The sequence below is a fragment of the Anguilla anguilla genome, chromosome 13, assembly GCF_013347855.1.
Source record: "Anguilla anguilla isolate fAngAng1 chromosome 13, fAngAng1.pri, whole genome shotgun sequence".
Classification (NCBI taxonomy): Eukaryota; Metazoa; Chordata; class Actinopteri; order Anguilliformes; family Anguillidae; genus Anguilla; species Anguilla anguilla.
The window spans coordinates 9,964,392-9,980,338 of NC_049213.1; the positions used below are offsets into that span (position 1 = coordinate 9,964,392).

Genomic DNA, 15,947 nt, shown 5'->3' on the forward strand with positions numbered 1-15,947 from the left:
AAATACCCTATAGCCAACGTTATATGCTTAATTATGAAATGCCTTTAGAAAGAAACTTTTACCATGATGCCGTTTTATAATTTTATTTTTTTCATAAGTCCAGTGAAAGGTGCGAAGGACACGGCTTCAGAAATTCTGAAACGACATCGCAGTTATTCTGTGAAATGATGATTACTCTTTTATGAAGACGAACGAGGCGCCGGACTGTCCCCGGCGTTGTGGAGTCTGTCCTGTGCGGCCTGTTTCCTGCCGTCCGGGCAGCCTGTGTGTGTGTGTGTGTGCGCGGCTCGCTCCGAGCCCACGGGAAACGCGGGTAACCGTGGACAAACGGCCCCGCGAGCTTTCCGGTCCCCGCGGCGCCGGCGGAGGGCTTTTTTAATCAGCCACCACAGCCTCGCCGATACCGCCATCCCACGATGCGCGCGGCGCGCGCGGCGTCACCCGGAGATAACGGCAGCCAGCCGCCGCCGCCGGGTCGTATTTAGCATCTGGGCGCGCGGCGGTGTGTGTGTCACGCAGCCGAGCCGAGCCGTTCTCCGGAATGTTCCGGGCCCCTGTTTTAGCCCCGTCCTTTCAGCTCAAAGCTTCAGTCGCGCTCTTTTGCCGCTTGCCGTTCTGCGTCTGCGCTCTCGCTGTTCCTGTGCGACGCGTTAAACGAATCCCGCTGTCGCGTCACGGTCACGTCGCCGGCTCTGGTTAGAGCGTCTGGCGGTCAAATAAATGAATTATACTCCAGAACCCGCCGTTTCCGAGAGGCTGCTGTTTTCTGTTATTTCTGCGGACTCTTCCCAAATGTGTTTATTTGCTCAGTAACGCTAACGGTGTTCACTTCAGAACGCGCCCGAGGATGGACCCCGCTGGACCCTCTCCTCACCGAGAACAAATCTAACCGAACGCACGGACGGCTTCACCGTTAAGACTCCCGTATAACGCCAGGGTGGGGCGGCCCAACGCTGCACGACCTGCAGGCAGCTACTGAACACTTTAATGTGAGAAGGCCATTTTCAGGAGACAAAAGCCACACTAAAATGAGAGATGCCTGAAAGAATGTTCCGGAATGTTTAAAAGAGGGAAGCCTGTCTACCTGCAGAGAGAGAGAGAGAGAGACGGCCCCTGTTGAATTAGCCTGAACTTTAACACCGTTTCACCCAAGTTCAGACCATGCCCACTCCGCGCCGGGTGACCGAAGGTTATTTCCTAGTTTTAATCCCCTCGGGGACTACGAATCCACCTGCCTTATTTGTGCCTCTTACCTCACGCCTACGTCTGAAAAGGAGGTTTTTTTTTTGGTTTTTTTTTTGCACCCATACATATATTCATATTCTCTCACTTGCTTAAGAGTCACAAATAAAAATAAAAAGTAAAGAAAATGCAAAACATAAACAACTAAGACCAACCCTGCTGTGTTACAATGTTTTCCCACCTGGCCGTATGCTGTGCAAGTTTGCCAGCATTCACGGCAATCATCCCCTCCATCTTAAAATGATGTTCATCCGGTTCTTGCAAATCTGTGCAATCTCAAATCCTCTACGTTTGATGCTCGAATTATTAATCTTTTGGCAAGTAACATAACTATGTTTTTTATTATAGGACATTTGTCATCCACATCGCCCAAGATATTATTGTAAAGGTCCAAATGACGCACGTCCTGGATACAGGACAGCCAAAGGAGGTATTAAATAAAGCCAATCCGGTACGCCAGGCAAATTCCGCGGTGCGAAAGCTGGCCGGCCTGGGCAGGTAGGCGGGTTAATGATTGACCGCGGCGAGCCGAGCGGGAGCCGGACGCTTACGGTGCAAATCCGGAGCGGAGCCCCCGTCTCCACGGCGAGCTGCCAGCTCCCCGCCAGCTCCAGAGGATGCTCTGTCCTTCAGACCCGCGCCCTGCAGCCAAACAGAGGCCTCGGCGCCCCCGCCCCCCCCCCCCCCGCAGCCTAACCCCCTCCGCCTCCGTGACGCGCTCAACCGGGAAACGAACGCACGTTAGATAGACGCTCCTGAATCCGCAGCACGGGGGGGGGGGGGGGGGGGGGGGGGGAGGGAGGGCAGGGAGTGCTTTCATGAGAAAAGCTTTTTTTTTTCCCCCGGGCGAGCGAAGGGGCGGGAGCGCGGGGAAGAACGGTTAAATTCGGGCCGTCCCTTCGGTGTGGACTCGCGCCTCAGTCCTGTCCTGCCACTGCCCCGGCAGAGGGGAAGCCCACGTGAGCGGGTCAAGCGAGGGGGTCCCAACCGCATCCAGGCGACGGAATCCTTCCGCCGCGATCGAGAGGACGGCGTTCGCGCGCGGCTGAATTAAAATGGCCTCGCTTCTCTGACCGAAACGCTATTTAAGGGTACGCTTGACAGAAGCGTCCGCTCGGCACGGCGGCAGCACACGCGGTCTTATGATAAAGTGTGACACAGGCTAAGAGGAGATAAATTTCAGAGCGGTTCAACCAGGAACCGCGCGGTTTGCAGAAGGGGGGCCTACGCAAACACAAGCGCTCGCGTGTGTGTGCGCTCTGCTTTAAGGCATGAGAGCTGCACGCTGGTGTGGTCCCGCTGAGGTCGCAAAGCATGCGACAGCTCTTGAGATAACACTGTAGAGAGGGAGAGAGGAGGCGAGATAAAGAGGGAGGAGCACAGAAAGAACGTGCTAGGGGAAGAGGGACAAACAGATAGCGGGAAGCTAAAAGAAGGATGTGCAGGGCAGCAATTCCTCTTCCGCCCTCAATTACATTACATTACATTACAGGCATTTGGCAGACGCTCTTATCCAGAGCGACGTACAACAAAGTGTACAACCATAACCAGGAACAAGTATGACGAAACCCCTAGAGAGAAGTACCGGTCCAAGTGCAGGGAACAACCGCATAGTTCAACTTGGACCCTGAAGGTTAAACTGATTAACACTAACACAACGAGAACGGCAACAACGCAGTCTATGGAAAAAATACAAGCAGTAGTTAAAACAGTTAATGCACCTAAGTCACCTACGAAACAGCAGCCTAGTTACAACCCTAAGCTTACAGTCATTTACAGGGGGGTAGGGAAGGATGGGGAGAGGTGCAGCCTGAAGAGGTGAGTCTTCAGTCGTCGTTAACACTGCAAAACTTGACTTTCTTATCCAAGATTTAGCAACAGCAAACAAGTTACAATGAAGAGATAATACTACTATCCAGTATTATCTACGCAACATTATCTAGTACTATTTATAAGGGGGGGGGGGGGGGGGGGGGGGCGGTTGGCAATTGGGGCTTTTATTTAATTAATAAACAACTAAATGCAGAAAATCTTATTTGGCGGGCCGCCCAAATAAAGTTAGTGTAAGGGAAACCCTGCAGGATGTGTTGTTTTCTGGTCTCACACTGAACGTTGAAGTTTTGTCACAGAGTAACAAAGACATCAAATCTTTGAGCAGTAGAAAAACTGCTGAGATACAACAAATGGCATTCCCTCAATATGGTATAACAATAACCTTAATTTTGGTAATAAACCATTTTGGTAGTAAACCATTTGTATCTGATCAATGCGCAAAGAACGACATTAGAAGATGAGATGATCTACATGATTCTGGAGATTCATTCTTTTCCAAGAAATCTCGTCATCATTCAGTCTACCAGGGTCATCCTTTTTTTTTCTACCTTTTCTACCTTTCTACCAGTCACCTCACACTTCCATTTACGGGCCTTGTTTCAGTGGCCTATTATCAATTGTTAGAGTCGATACGGATTAGAGTCAATACAGGTTGGCACATATGGGAATTTAGAATTAGTTGAGGGTGTAGATTACATCTATGCTGTCAAATCTGTAGAAGCAAGACAATACCCCAAGATACAGTTGTTGTATTATTGAATGACGACGGCAAGATTGCTTTAAAAGGAAAACAAAGGTAAATCAGGCTGGCGGGCTCAACGCCAGCCAAGAATTTGATTGCACAAAGACGGCTCCACCCACGTTCTCTCAGACAATGTGTGGGAGAGAGGACAGGAAATTAAAAGTTTAAACAGGGCTTGAAATAACAGCAAACAAAGTTTATAAAGATAAGCAATCTGATAGCGAAGTTCCACTTACGAGCACATCCACCCTCATGAGTCATGTGAGCAACAGGCCACGCCCACTTCACATTCATCCAGCTAACATGCACACAAAACCCACAAGTGCGCTTTAACGATCCTAATTACAGGCTGCAGAGGGGGCCTTATTGATGCTTGTTTTTTTTTTTTTTTTTAAAAGCATGACATGTTGAGCGTAAGGTGCTGCACGTCCTGTCCTGATGCGGGAGGGTTTTCTGTTTGCGCACGGGGATTGCGGTCTGAGGTAATGACATTACCCCCCCCCCCCCTCGCCGGACTCTTTTTCTCTCGCGCGCGGATGCGAGTTTTTCGGCGGTCGCCGCGGTAACCGCGTCAGAGGCACGAGGGCCCGAGCGTGCTCTTTGATTCCCCCCCCCCCTCTCCGCGTTGCGCAACGGCGAGCTTGAGCAACGGGTCGCCTTAAAGGTGACGCGGCACCTTTAAACTCGGCGGAGGAGTCTGTGCTTACCACGGGGAAGGCCGATGCCTGGAGCGGGAACTTCACACGGGGCTCCGGGAGCGCCAACGCCGAGACGCGCCACCCAGATGTTGACATTCCCTGCCCTGGCTACATTTATTTACCCTGTAAATCTACTCTTGCGATGCCAAGGCACGCGCGAGAGCACTGCGCACCGCGCACGCACGCGACCCGCCATTGTTTCAGAAGGCTGGAAGCCCCGGGCGGTTCCCCTTTCACCTGCGAAAGGAAGAACCTTTACCCCCGCGCTCATGATGCGCGGCCGAGCGGCTGGCAGGCGGGGCGCGGAGCCAGAGAGACCTGCGAGCGCCGCCTTAAAAACCTCGGAGGCGCTAAATAAAGCGTTCCCACGGCGACGCCCGGCCCCCGGCGGGAGAAGAGCGCTCCTTACCTTGTGGCAGATCTCGGTTTTGACCTCCCGGAGGGCTCGCTCGGAGAACACGCAGCCGCAGGTGTGCAGGAAGCAGAACCTGGGGGAGGGAGGGAGAGAGAGAGAGAGATAGAGGGGGGGTGGGGAGAGAGAGAGAGAGAGAGAGATAGAGGGGGGGAGGGGGAGAGAGAGAGAGAGAGAGAGAGAGAGAGAGGTCAGAGCTGATAATAATGACCGACGGAACTCCACTAATCATTCCCAGGGACTACGGCTCCTGTTAATGCGGTAGTTCATTAAAATGGAGGCTCACCTGGAAAGAGAATGCAAATTTAAATGCAGACGGCGTGAAATTAAGAATAGCTAGCGGCCAGATCCCCGTTCGCCAGAGCCAGCAATCCCACAGTGCATTGCGTTCATAAACAAAGCCTCGGGCTTTTTTTTGAATGCAAACGAATGCAAAAGCAGGCCATTTTAACCAAACTGGGCATGTTCACCGTTCTCTGCAATTTTCAACTGAGTTTCCCCTCACATCTCACATGCATTTCAGCTGCAGTTTTTAACCTCACGTCACGGCTGTGCAAAGGGATGTCTGGGTGGCCGGCTGAAGAACACCGAAGCCACACGCTGTGTTTGAACGATGTGCTTAGCTTGCTCCTCCAGAGCTCTCCCTATCTTTAGCATGGCCAGCTCTTACTTTGGCCTACGGTGCTTGCTAATGCAGGTTCATCCCCTACGCGCTCGGGCCACCCCACCACTCCACAAAGCACCATATTAAAAAAACCTCCAGAACAATAAAAACAGCTCCGGAACTTTCCGTCCGTTACATCACACATTTACGTGAACAAATATAAACTCGGCCTCCATACATTATGTCACTCCAATCCTGTGTGTAGTACGGCAGTATCTGCCAATTATATTTATTTGTGATTTAAAGATATGAATTCTTGGATCATCATCAATGACAATCTTTTCCATGCTGACAGTTAAATTTGAATACTCTTTTCGGGCCTTGTGAGAAGATTATACGCGCGGGTGCCGTTTGCGTTCGTGTAACAGACCAGAGGCGGCACGCTAATGTCGGCTGTGTCCCGGGATGCTTTGCAAAGATACGCGCTCAGACCCAGCCGCGCAAGGTCCAAAGCCACTCCCACCGAGGTGAACTCGCGTACACGACCCACAGTAACCGCTAAATAAAGAGAACCATGCCTTGCAGCTACTCACTGCGATAACACGTGGTTGGTAACACATCGCTGTGTTGACTTTTCGCACAACCACCAAAAGTCCGTTATTTTAATGGGCTTATTTTACAGTCAAATTCACAGCTGACAAGTCAAAGTGTTCAAAAAGGGAAAGAAAGAGGAAACATATCCTCCCAACAAGATATGATTTTGTTAACTTAGGACTCGCCACCCTGAGAAGCTAGCTACCACCAAGTGGCTTGCAAGTGAATAAAAAGGGAATCATAACAGCGAACACTGTGCCATATTTTTGTGCATATGCACCAATGGGAATTTCAGCAACTTTTTTGTACAACTACTGGCCATTACAACTACTGGGGGCGACATAGCTCAGGAGGTAAGACCGACTGTCTGGCAGTCGGAAGGTTGCCGGTTCAAACCCCGCCCTCGGCGTGTCGAAGTGTCCATGAGCAAGACACCTAACCCCTAACTGCTCTGGCGAATGAGAGGCATCAATTGTAAAGTGCTTTGGATAAAAGCGCTATATAAATGCAGTCCATTTACCATTACAAGAACCGATGTGTACTGTGTAGCTAGCTAGTAACGTTGTTCAGAATTTGTAAAGATGTATGTTTTTTTTTTAACTCTTTTGTACACCACAGTCGGATGGATGACCTAGCAGAACAAGCCCGATTTTGCGCGGCTCATGCGTTAATGTCATGGTTTCGTTCGCGCGTGCGACGAAATAAAAGTGTTTCCAAAAATATCGCTCGGGCGACTCTGAGGCGGCCAACGTTCGCGCTGCGCTTCTGGTCGGGCGTGGCCGCGAGGGATGAGAAGGGTTCCCGCGCGGGTCCGGCGATTGTTTGGCGACACCCTCGTGTTCCCGCCGGCCAGCTGTGCAAATAGACTCCCGCCCCCACCCTCCCTTCTGTTAGAACACGGGCTCCGGTCTCTTCATCAGCACCACGACCGCGGCTTCGGACTCTGAACCGACTGACCCCCCCGTCCCCCCCCCCCAGTCCTAAACGCTCCTGCGGCCAGTAAAACGCTCCTGCGGCGAGTTCTCCTCGGTCCTATTCCCGGCGCCCGCAGCACAGGCTATTTCCCTAAAAGAAGCGACGCGTTAGCGGGTCTTACACAGTATGAAGGTGTGGCCATCTACGGCCAAACCCAAACTGAAAACCCCTTTAAACGAGCGGCTGCTTCGGGCGCCCGTGTTCCCTGTGTTTGCCGGTGCACCGCGTGCTCCCCACCAACCCCCCCCCCCCCCCCCCCCCCCCCCCCCCCCCCTTTGTGACTGTCCGACACGCCCTTGGCGCATGCTGACGGTCTTCAAAGCGTTTTTCCTGCATGCACCGCTCGGTCCTTGCCCTTTTTCCGCCCTGGTCTGAAGACGCACCTCTTCAGACTGTATCCAGATTAACTCTGTCACTACTCTGCAGGGCACTCCCAGTCTAGGATGACTCATATCGCTTGTATCTTTATGTGCTGTTCCTCTAGCACCTTCGCGTTACCCTCGTATCTTCATCCAGCACTTATACTGCACGTTCATTGTTATCTTGACGTTGTAGCACATTGTCATGCCTCATTTTAGTTTGATTTACCATAACTTTCTGACCTAGCCATTGTTTACTGTGTGAACTGAACTTGATGTGTATGGCTATGTATAACTGTTACATAATGTCATAAGTAATTAACTGTTATTTACAGAAAATAGCTCACTTATACTTCACTGAAAATGTATGTCTAATTTCACTGATGCTGCTATAGTAATACATCAGCCCATTTACTATTATTATTATTGCAGGGATTAAAGCAACAAAAAAAACTTCTGACTGAAAGTTTTTTTCAGGCCAAGCAGGGCCGGTCGACCGGGGGTGGGGGGGGTCTGTTGGATGGAACCTTTGATTGGGTGAGCAAGACGCGTGTTAGCCCATAGCCACCGCCGGCTGTGGGGCCAAGCCATATTCCCCCTCTACAATTTGTAAAACAAGTTACAGAGGAGGCCCCCCATTAGGGCATGTACACACACACTGCCTGGCATTTTTTTTTTTTTTTTAGGGAAGGTGGCTGATTTTGCTTTTGGAATAGCGTTTTATAGGTCAGCGTAACTGAAAATTTGCTTATCTGCCAATGTCTAAATAAATGATACGGTAGGCTACTCTGCGCGCAGCACGCAGGTCGCGAGCTGATATTTCGTTTTTTGCTTCGTTTTTTCTCAATGTTGTATTTATTATTTGAAATGTGTATTTATGTGTTATTATTCTGTTTCTGAGGCGCTCTGAAATGTGCATTCTCTGCTAAGCTGAGCAATGGATTGGAATATGTGTCTGACGCCTATTTTAGCTGTGGCGCAGAAGCGCTGCAGCTCTACATACACACGGGACCATCTAAATGCTGTTTTATACTTTTGCGTAGTCTGCATAGTTTCCGTTGTGTGCGGCACTCGCGAAGGCCCAGATCATTTATACATGTGCGGCATATTGCACAGGTTGCCCAGGCCACGTAATTAGATTTTGTTACAGACCATTATAGATCAAAAGACAACACCTTCATTCATATTTCCAAACCTACTAAATACTGCACCAATGACCATAAAAATGCTCAGCTAGATGTAACTTGTTGCAACGAAAACATTCACCTGACAAAAGCGCTTTTAGTCGCATATTTAACGTTGCCTATCGGTTTTGTGAATCAACTGTTAACCTGTTAGTCAGAGCCACATGCCAGTGACCTCATGTCAGCAGTCAACCAATCATCTTCTTTACGGCGTATGCGGGCACTGGTTACTAACTACGTGCTTTTAATTTCTTGAGGAGGTATGCGTCTTCAATGCGGCCGTGGTCTGCAACCGCACATGCCGCACATTGCGCACAACCCCTACACAGACCCATTTTTACGTGTACTATGCAGAAGTATAAAACCGCCTTTAGTGTTACGACATAGTAAAGGCCTTTACACCTAGCGGCTAGGAGACATCCATGGCGATGCAGTAGATATGTTGGGTGAAGGTATATGATCATGAGGACAAAACCATTTAAAAATCGCTCCATAGGGGCGCAATTGTGCCAATGCCTGGACCCCTCCCAACGCCGCTTGCGGCTTTAATTCGCATTTGAACCATTTCTATTGCTTGCTGGACATTAAGACTCTCGTAATTTGGGGGTTTCGGTTTATTTTGTCACGTTCATAAATGTATATTTTGGTGTTAATCTAACGTCGGCTTGTGTGTAGACTAAAGTTGAATGTGCGTCCGCCGCGACGTGATTAATTGATTAGCCTGCTTCAGTACACCGTGGGGCTATATTATCGTCTCCGATTGTTTCGTTATTATATATATCATTGTTATATTGTCAAGAAAGGAAGTGTATGATTTTCAGTTTGTGGCTTTAACTAGTAGCCTCTGCCCAGTCTTCCAGCAGCGTCAGTAGGCTAGCCCGGTACTACCAAGTTCTACCTAATAAAGTGGCCGGTGAGTGTATATAATTACCGACATCCAAGTAGATTGTATGCCTATACAAATCAGCTACCTATCACCTGGTAGCGCGATTCCTAAGTCCCGTAACACCCCCCTCCCCTCACTTTTTTTTCCTTTGGATCTACACTGATCTTATTCATGGCCTTTCTGTAATCCAAATGACGGAAATCCGTCGTAGAGACAGAGAACTTTAATCCCTGTTATTATTATTACTATTAAGTGCTAGCCAAAAAGTAAAGTGCTTGTTAAGCTTTAGTAGGGCCAGGGTCAAACCACGTTCCAAAGGCACTATAGGGTCCGCTAATAATAATAATAATAATAATAACATTATCATTATAGTTTTATACCTGCTCGTCATCATGTGAAACGTTTCTTTAATTAACGTCCAGCGCACAGTCTTGCGACTTTTAAATGATGGGTTGTAAAAATAAAATTGCCAGCACCCGCGGACCCATTCGCAGAGAACTGATCCCAGTTTCTCAACAAGGGCATGACCCCATTGTGTGTCTGCTCCTCTGTACGTACGCAGAGGCCTGCGGTATCACGGTTTTAAGACGCTGTTGTCAACCGAATGACCAATCCCCGGCGAATGGGAGTTCCCTGGCTGATGAAGTAAAGCGCGAGCGGTTTGTCGCTACACAGCCGCAGGCGTCTTAATTCTAGGATGCAACCGAATGAGCAAAGTCCAAGGAATGCCAATGTTTGTTAACTGACAGAGGCCTGAGAGGGGAGGGGCAGGGAAGGGGGGGCGAAGGGGGCGGTCTTACTTGTGTTTGCCGTTCATCTCCAGGCCCACCACGGGGCAGATGAACATGGCGCAGTGCAGGTCTTCGTAGCGGTCCCCCTTTGAGTTGGCCCTCTCCCCCTCCCAGGCCGGGTTGTCCGTCAGGTTCAGCTCCTTCAGATCCTAGAGGGAGACGCACGTGTGCATTAATGAGCATACAACAGACACGCACACAAACAGAGAGAAACACACACCTAAAACAGACACGCACACAAACAGAGAGAAACACACACCTAAAACAGACACGCACACAAACAGAGAGACGCACACATATCATAAAAACAAACACACAGAAACAGGAATGGGCTTGCCGCCCCCCCCCCCCCACACACACACACACGGAAAACATACATATCATAAAAACAAACATGCGTGAAGAGGAATGGGCTTGCCCACACACACACACACATATGCACACATATATCATAAAAACAAACACACAAAAACAGGAATGGGCTTGCACCCCATCACACACACACACACAGAAACAAACACATCATCAAAACAAACACACAAAAACAGGAATAGGCTTGCACCCCATCACACACACCCACACACACACACACACACAGAAACAAACACATCATCAAAACAAACCCACAAATACAGGAATGGGGTGGCCCACACACACACACACACAAACACACATATCATAAAAACAAACACACACAAAGAGGAATGGGCTTGCCCCCCCAACACACATATCATAAAAAACAAACACAGAAACACTGCCATACGCGGTTTTACACACACACACGTGCTTGAAAGCACACACACAAACACACCGGCAAGGCAGCCTTTAATTAACCCGTCCCCGTTCACAATTGCAATGGTCTTTCCCTTTCCACACCGTGGGCACGCTATTAATTACCAGCTTTTCCCACACTGCTTAAACAGGCAGCTTGTGATGTCACTCATAAGCCGAGACTGATTAAAGTATAAGTTTACAGTACGAACCTTCATCCCACGGATATGTACCACCACTTCCGTGTTGGGTCTCTCCGCAGATTTGTCCAACAGGTATTCGATCACGGCATCTTTATTGTACAGTCTGCAAACGCAGAAATTCAAAAATTAAACCACGTAGCACTAACCCTTCACATCATCAATCACCTGCTAAATATTCTCCACTGGCTTCTAAACCTATATCGGCCATTTTTCTCTTGCAGTCTTGTTTCTCACGCGATTAAGGTGACTGAGATGCATCAAATCAAAACCTACAACATCTACCTCTCAGCCTATCTTTATTACACTACTTCTACAGCAGGAAAACACCTGCTATTCCATTTCCCACCCCACTTCCTGCAGAGATTGTGATCAAGTTCCACATTCAGCAGGTGGCCACATGCAGCCTGCCCCAGACAAACTCAAGCCCTTTTGGGAATCGAGCACAAATTATGACCGTACACGTCAGGGTCTGCACGTGCTCATAACAATGAATGATAACGTGTGAACAATAAGTAAGTGCTATAATGTGTATGAAGGCAATAAGTATGCCAGTAACACTGCAAAACACTGTTACTTCATTCTAGTAAACAAACTTCAACACTGTTACATAATGAATTTGTAACGTGAATACCACGTAAATTACTGCTTGCAACAACTACCTGCCGTCAGCTGTTTGGAAAGCAGTATAAACTTTACCGCCTTTCAGCAGTATTTTATAATCGTATAGCTAATAAGAGGTTGTTTTTTTAATTTGCTATACGTTTGTGTTTCATGTAGGCTATTCCTTTTTGAAACCCACTAGTTTCAGTTTGGCTTAATTATCGTTTCAGGAGTCAAGGGGTAATTGTCCAGTTATCACGTCACAGGTCAAATTAGTAAGCTGTTTATTTTTTCCTGGTCAAAGGTGATTTTTTGTTGTTTTTACTCCCACTGGAAAATGTTCGCTGCGATGTGTAGCCATGTGACGTCCTGTTTGTAAACAACTGGCAATACACAAAACTCAACGAACGATTGGTTGAAGGTGGCTTACCTCCCCAGCTCGCAGGCTACGATGGGGCGTCGCAGTTTCTCCTGGCTCAGCGCACAATAGCTCCATCGCGCGATCAGCTCCGCGTTTTTATCAATCTACACCGGCAAAAAACAACATTACAGCTTTTCAACAAAATACATTGAAGAAAAATGTAATTTCTTAATTTGGGTAACGGCAATCGTGCAAAGTAGCAATAAAGTACGTTATTTAAGGAGACCGTTGTGCACTGCGAAATACAAATCTGTGTGATTGTGTAGTCGCCGGTCTGAGAGCGATCGTATTAGATTAGAGGATTAATAATAAAAGAGGATTACAGCAGCGAGGTGCACAGCTGTCAATTCCAAACGAAAAAAAGGGAAAACGAACTGATTGCAAGCAGCCCGAAATATGCCCCTGCAATGTGTGCATCCGTTAATTTGACGATTTAACTATTTTCTAAATCTTGAATACAGAAAAAAGCACTAGACGGCTGGTTAGCCTAAAATGCTTCAAATCATAAGCAAAAACAAAGAACGTGTGAATTAATATGACTCATTCAATCTCCCAAAACTGAAAATGAATATTTAGAAGAAAAAAAATATGTGCAACAAAGGTGCCGTTACTGATTATATCTGTGTTATCAGACAGTTCCAGGAATACAGAGAAGGGAGAAGAGGCTGAGAATCGACCTGCCACAAACCCCAAACCAGAGTCATCCAGTAATAATTCATCTGTCTGGTACCTGGTATACAACTGATATAAAAACCAAGTGGCGACAGAGAGGTTTTCCCCAGAGCATGTTAAATCGGACTTCAATGCACCATCATCCATAAAAAACATATGAACAAAACTTGCTAAGCAAGGGACTCTAACATTAAATAGTGGGCCCAAATGAATGTGTTCTGACGTTCGGTATGCCCTTATTGTACGCCGCTTTGGATAAAGGCGTCTGCCGAATAAATGTAGACTAATGTAATGGGTCCAATTAGTACATTCCCTATATGTCAAGTCCGTGGTTTGGGCGGTTGTAATGGTTTTACAAATGAAGATAAAGTTACGCCAGAACGCCGACAAATACGTAGTCTAACGTGGTCGTTAACTTGTCATTTCAGTGCGCATGGTAACAGCTTTATCGATTTCAATCAGCTTAGCTAACGTACTTTCGGCCTCACGTCTAGCTTTATGTACAATGTCTAGCAAACTTGCTTAGACTAGCTATCTGTAATGATTGGAAAAATTTGTAAAATAAATAGCTAATCTAGACTAGCTATCCATGTTAATTCGTGCTGTCATTGGATGTACTGATACAGAACGACAGCTAAATTCGTCACGCTAGCGCTATCAGGTCATTATCGTTAAATTGAAACTTGGGACAAGATTGCTAACCAAGCTCACACAAGTCTGGTTTTGGAAATAAAAATCGGTAACTAAAGTCAGTTAACTATTAACTAGCTATGACAAGTAAACTCGCTTATTCTAGCTACCGAGCAGTCATTTCACTTGCCGTAGGCTAGCTAATGTTACAGTTGATCGATTTACTGAGCCAAACAGCTATCCAGGTAATCGACTTGGTAGCTAACAAGCTAGCTTGTGTACTTTCTCAAAGTAGCCCATTCACTTGAAAAATAAATTGTAATTTCTTAACTTTTATTTGCAGTATAATTCACTCACACTACAACTCAGACAAGGCCAAAAACAAAGCGAACGAAGGAAATGCTAAGGAGGTACCTAACCTGTCCACACAGTACCCACCTTTTCGACTTTTTTGGGTCCTTTTACCAGCTCATGTCTTTTTGGAATTGTGCCACCATCGCATCCCATTGTATCGGTTTTATTAAATTGTTATTTATGACAAAAATGGAAAGACATTAGCTAATGTGAACCTTAAAAAATACGAATCTGTACACAAACAAGAAATTTTTTCCAAGAAGATCCGTAAAGAATGTTTTTATTATTATTATTATTAGGCTGCCGCCGCCTAGTGTTTGGATGACTTCACGGAATGCATGAAATAAGCAGGAATTCAACTATTGCCCAGCGAGGGGCAGTATAAGCCTTATACAACCATGGAGAACAGTACTTTGTAGGCTACCCTATTGAGCCACCATGAGATTAAAGCCACATAGCTCCCGATTGTAATTATTATATATCCTCATTGAAGTAATGGAATGGTAGTTCAACTAGTTTGTTTGTATCTACATCAGGCTATAATGGTTGAATAGTGAGCCATGAAAGAGATCTGGGACATTATCAACAGATTTTAAAATCTCATTTGCAAAGAAAAATGCTGTGTTATGACAGTGATAAGGAGCAGTCTGGTAAATGTGACTGGTAAATTACCTCAGCAGAGGATTATAAGTGTTGTGCAGAAACAGAGAATGAGATGTCCTAAGAGGTTCCCCTGGAAACATAAAAAATAATAAAAATGCGGGGAACCTTTCATAACCGTGGGGATTAGCATATAAAGACTTTTATAATATCTATAATGTTCTTGCCAAGAGCGGCTAGGGATATTCAATCTGCACCAATAGCCAGAATGACAAAGGGAGTTTTATATCTGCAGTGCAATGAAGGATGAAGAGAAGGCAACGTGAGCTTTATGCTTGACGGATATTTATGAAGCCGCTCTGGTCACGATGCATCATACTAGTCATGTAAGTCATAGAGGTCATTACTCATTTCCTCTGTAGACGCCATTGGCCAGGGTGAGTTACATAGCTTACCCTTTTTTGGGGAGCAGCTTGAGGAAATCAGCGACATTGGTTAGTATGAAGATCGTTATTATCCTTCACGCATTGCCCATGTCAGTTGAAGTCTGTTCCAGTCATTCAGGGTAAATACCTCACTTAAGGTTAAAACAGTTGAACTTCATTTGAGATCTGAAACTGCAACCCTCTTATTCAATGTTTAGCAGGACTAACGACTATGCCAGAATGCCATTATATTACCAGAGTATGCCTATTGAGTTGCCTACATAGAAGGGATTCTTTACTATCTTATGCAAGGGAAGCTTCACAATCGAACAACTGTTCATTGTATTCGTGAGTCAGATTGAATAAAGCGTGCACTTAATTTCATACATTAAAACCTCAGCAGTTATGACAGCATATTATTTTATCCCAGCTTTTGGGATCAACAACTGAGAGACAGAATTTAACTTTGCCCTTGGCTCAAAATATTCCTGTATGCAGTGTAAAATTCGTACTTATTTTTCCAGTCTGATATTAATAGTTCTTGAAAAATGATTGACTTGCAGACAGTAAATTGGTTTTTCATCCCTTTTTTCAAAGATAAAGGTTTTCTAAGAGGATAGCTTTGTGAGAGGTAATGATATCTATTTCCTGGGCCTTGCGATTGCCAATTGGTTTAGCATTGACACTAGCGTCAGAAGTGACCATTAGTGTGTGGACCCTTGTGGTTATGTGATTGATTCTCCCCAGGAAACTTGATCAAAAAAATAGTCCTCATTCACTTTATTAAGAATAGTACAAAGGAAAAAGGTAGCCATTTCAGATGAGACCTTTTGTCAATATTATTATTATTATTAGTAGTAGTAGTAGTAGTAGTGTAGTGGTGGTAGTAGTAGTAGGCTAGTTGTGCTAGTATTAGCAGTAGTAGTAAATTGTAAAAACAAGCCTTTCAAT

General features: G+C 46.4%; 1 protein-coding gene across 1 annotated transcript in view; it reads right to left on the reverse strand.

Moving 5' to 3' along the window:
• Nucleotides 1-14,240, reverse strand: part of rtf2 (replication termination factor 2) — a 37,965-nt gene extending 23,725 nt beyond the window's left edge. Inside the window, exons 1-5 of the mRNA XM_035387826.1 lie at nucleotides 14,056-14,240; nucleotides 12,325-12,419; nucleotides 11,304-11,397; nucleotides 10,330-10,469; nucleotides 4,925-5,003 (exon numbers count right to left, since the gene is read on the reverse strand). Coding sequence (XP_035243717.1) covers nucleotides 4,925-5,003; nucleotides 10,330-10,469; nucleotides 11,304-11,397; nucleotides 12,325-12,419; nucleotides 14,056-14,124 — 477 coding nt within the window. The 5' untranslated portion in view covers nucleotides 14,125-14,240. The remainder of the gene's footprint in view (nucleotides 1-4,924; nucleotides 5,004-10,329; nucleotides 10,470-11,303; nucleotides 11,398-12,324; nucleotides 12,420-14,055) is intronic.
• Between the last annotated feature and the right edge of the window lie 1,707 nt (nucleotides 14,241-15,947).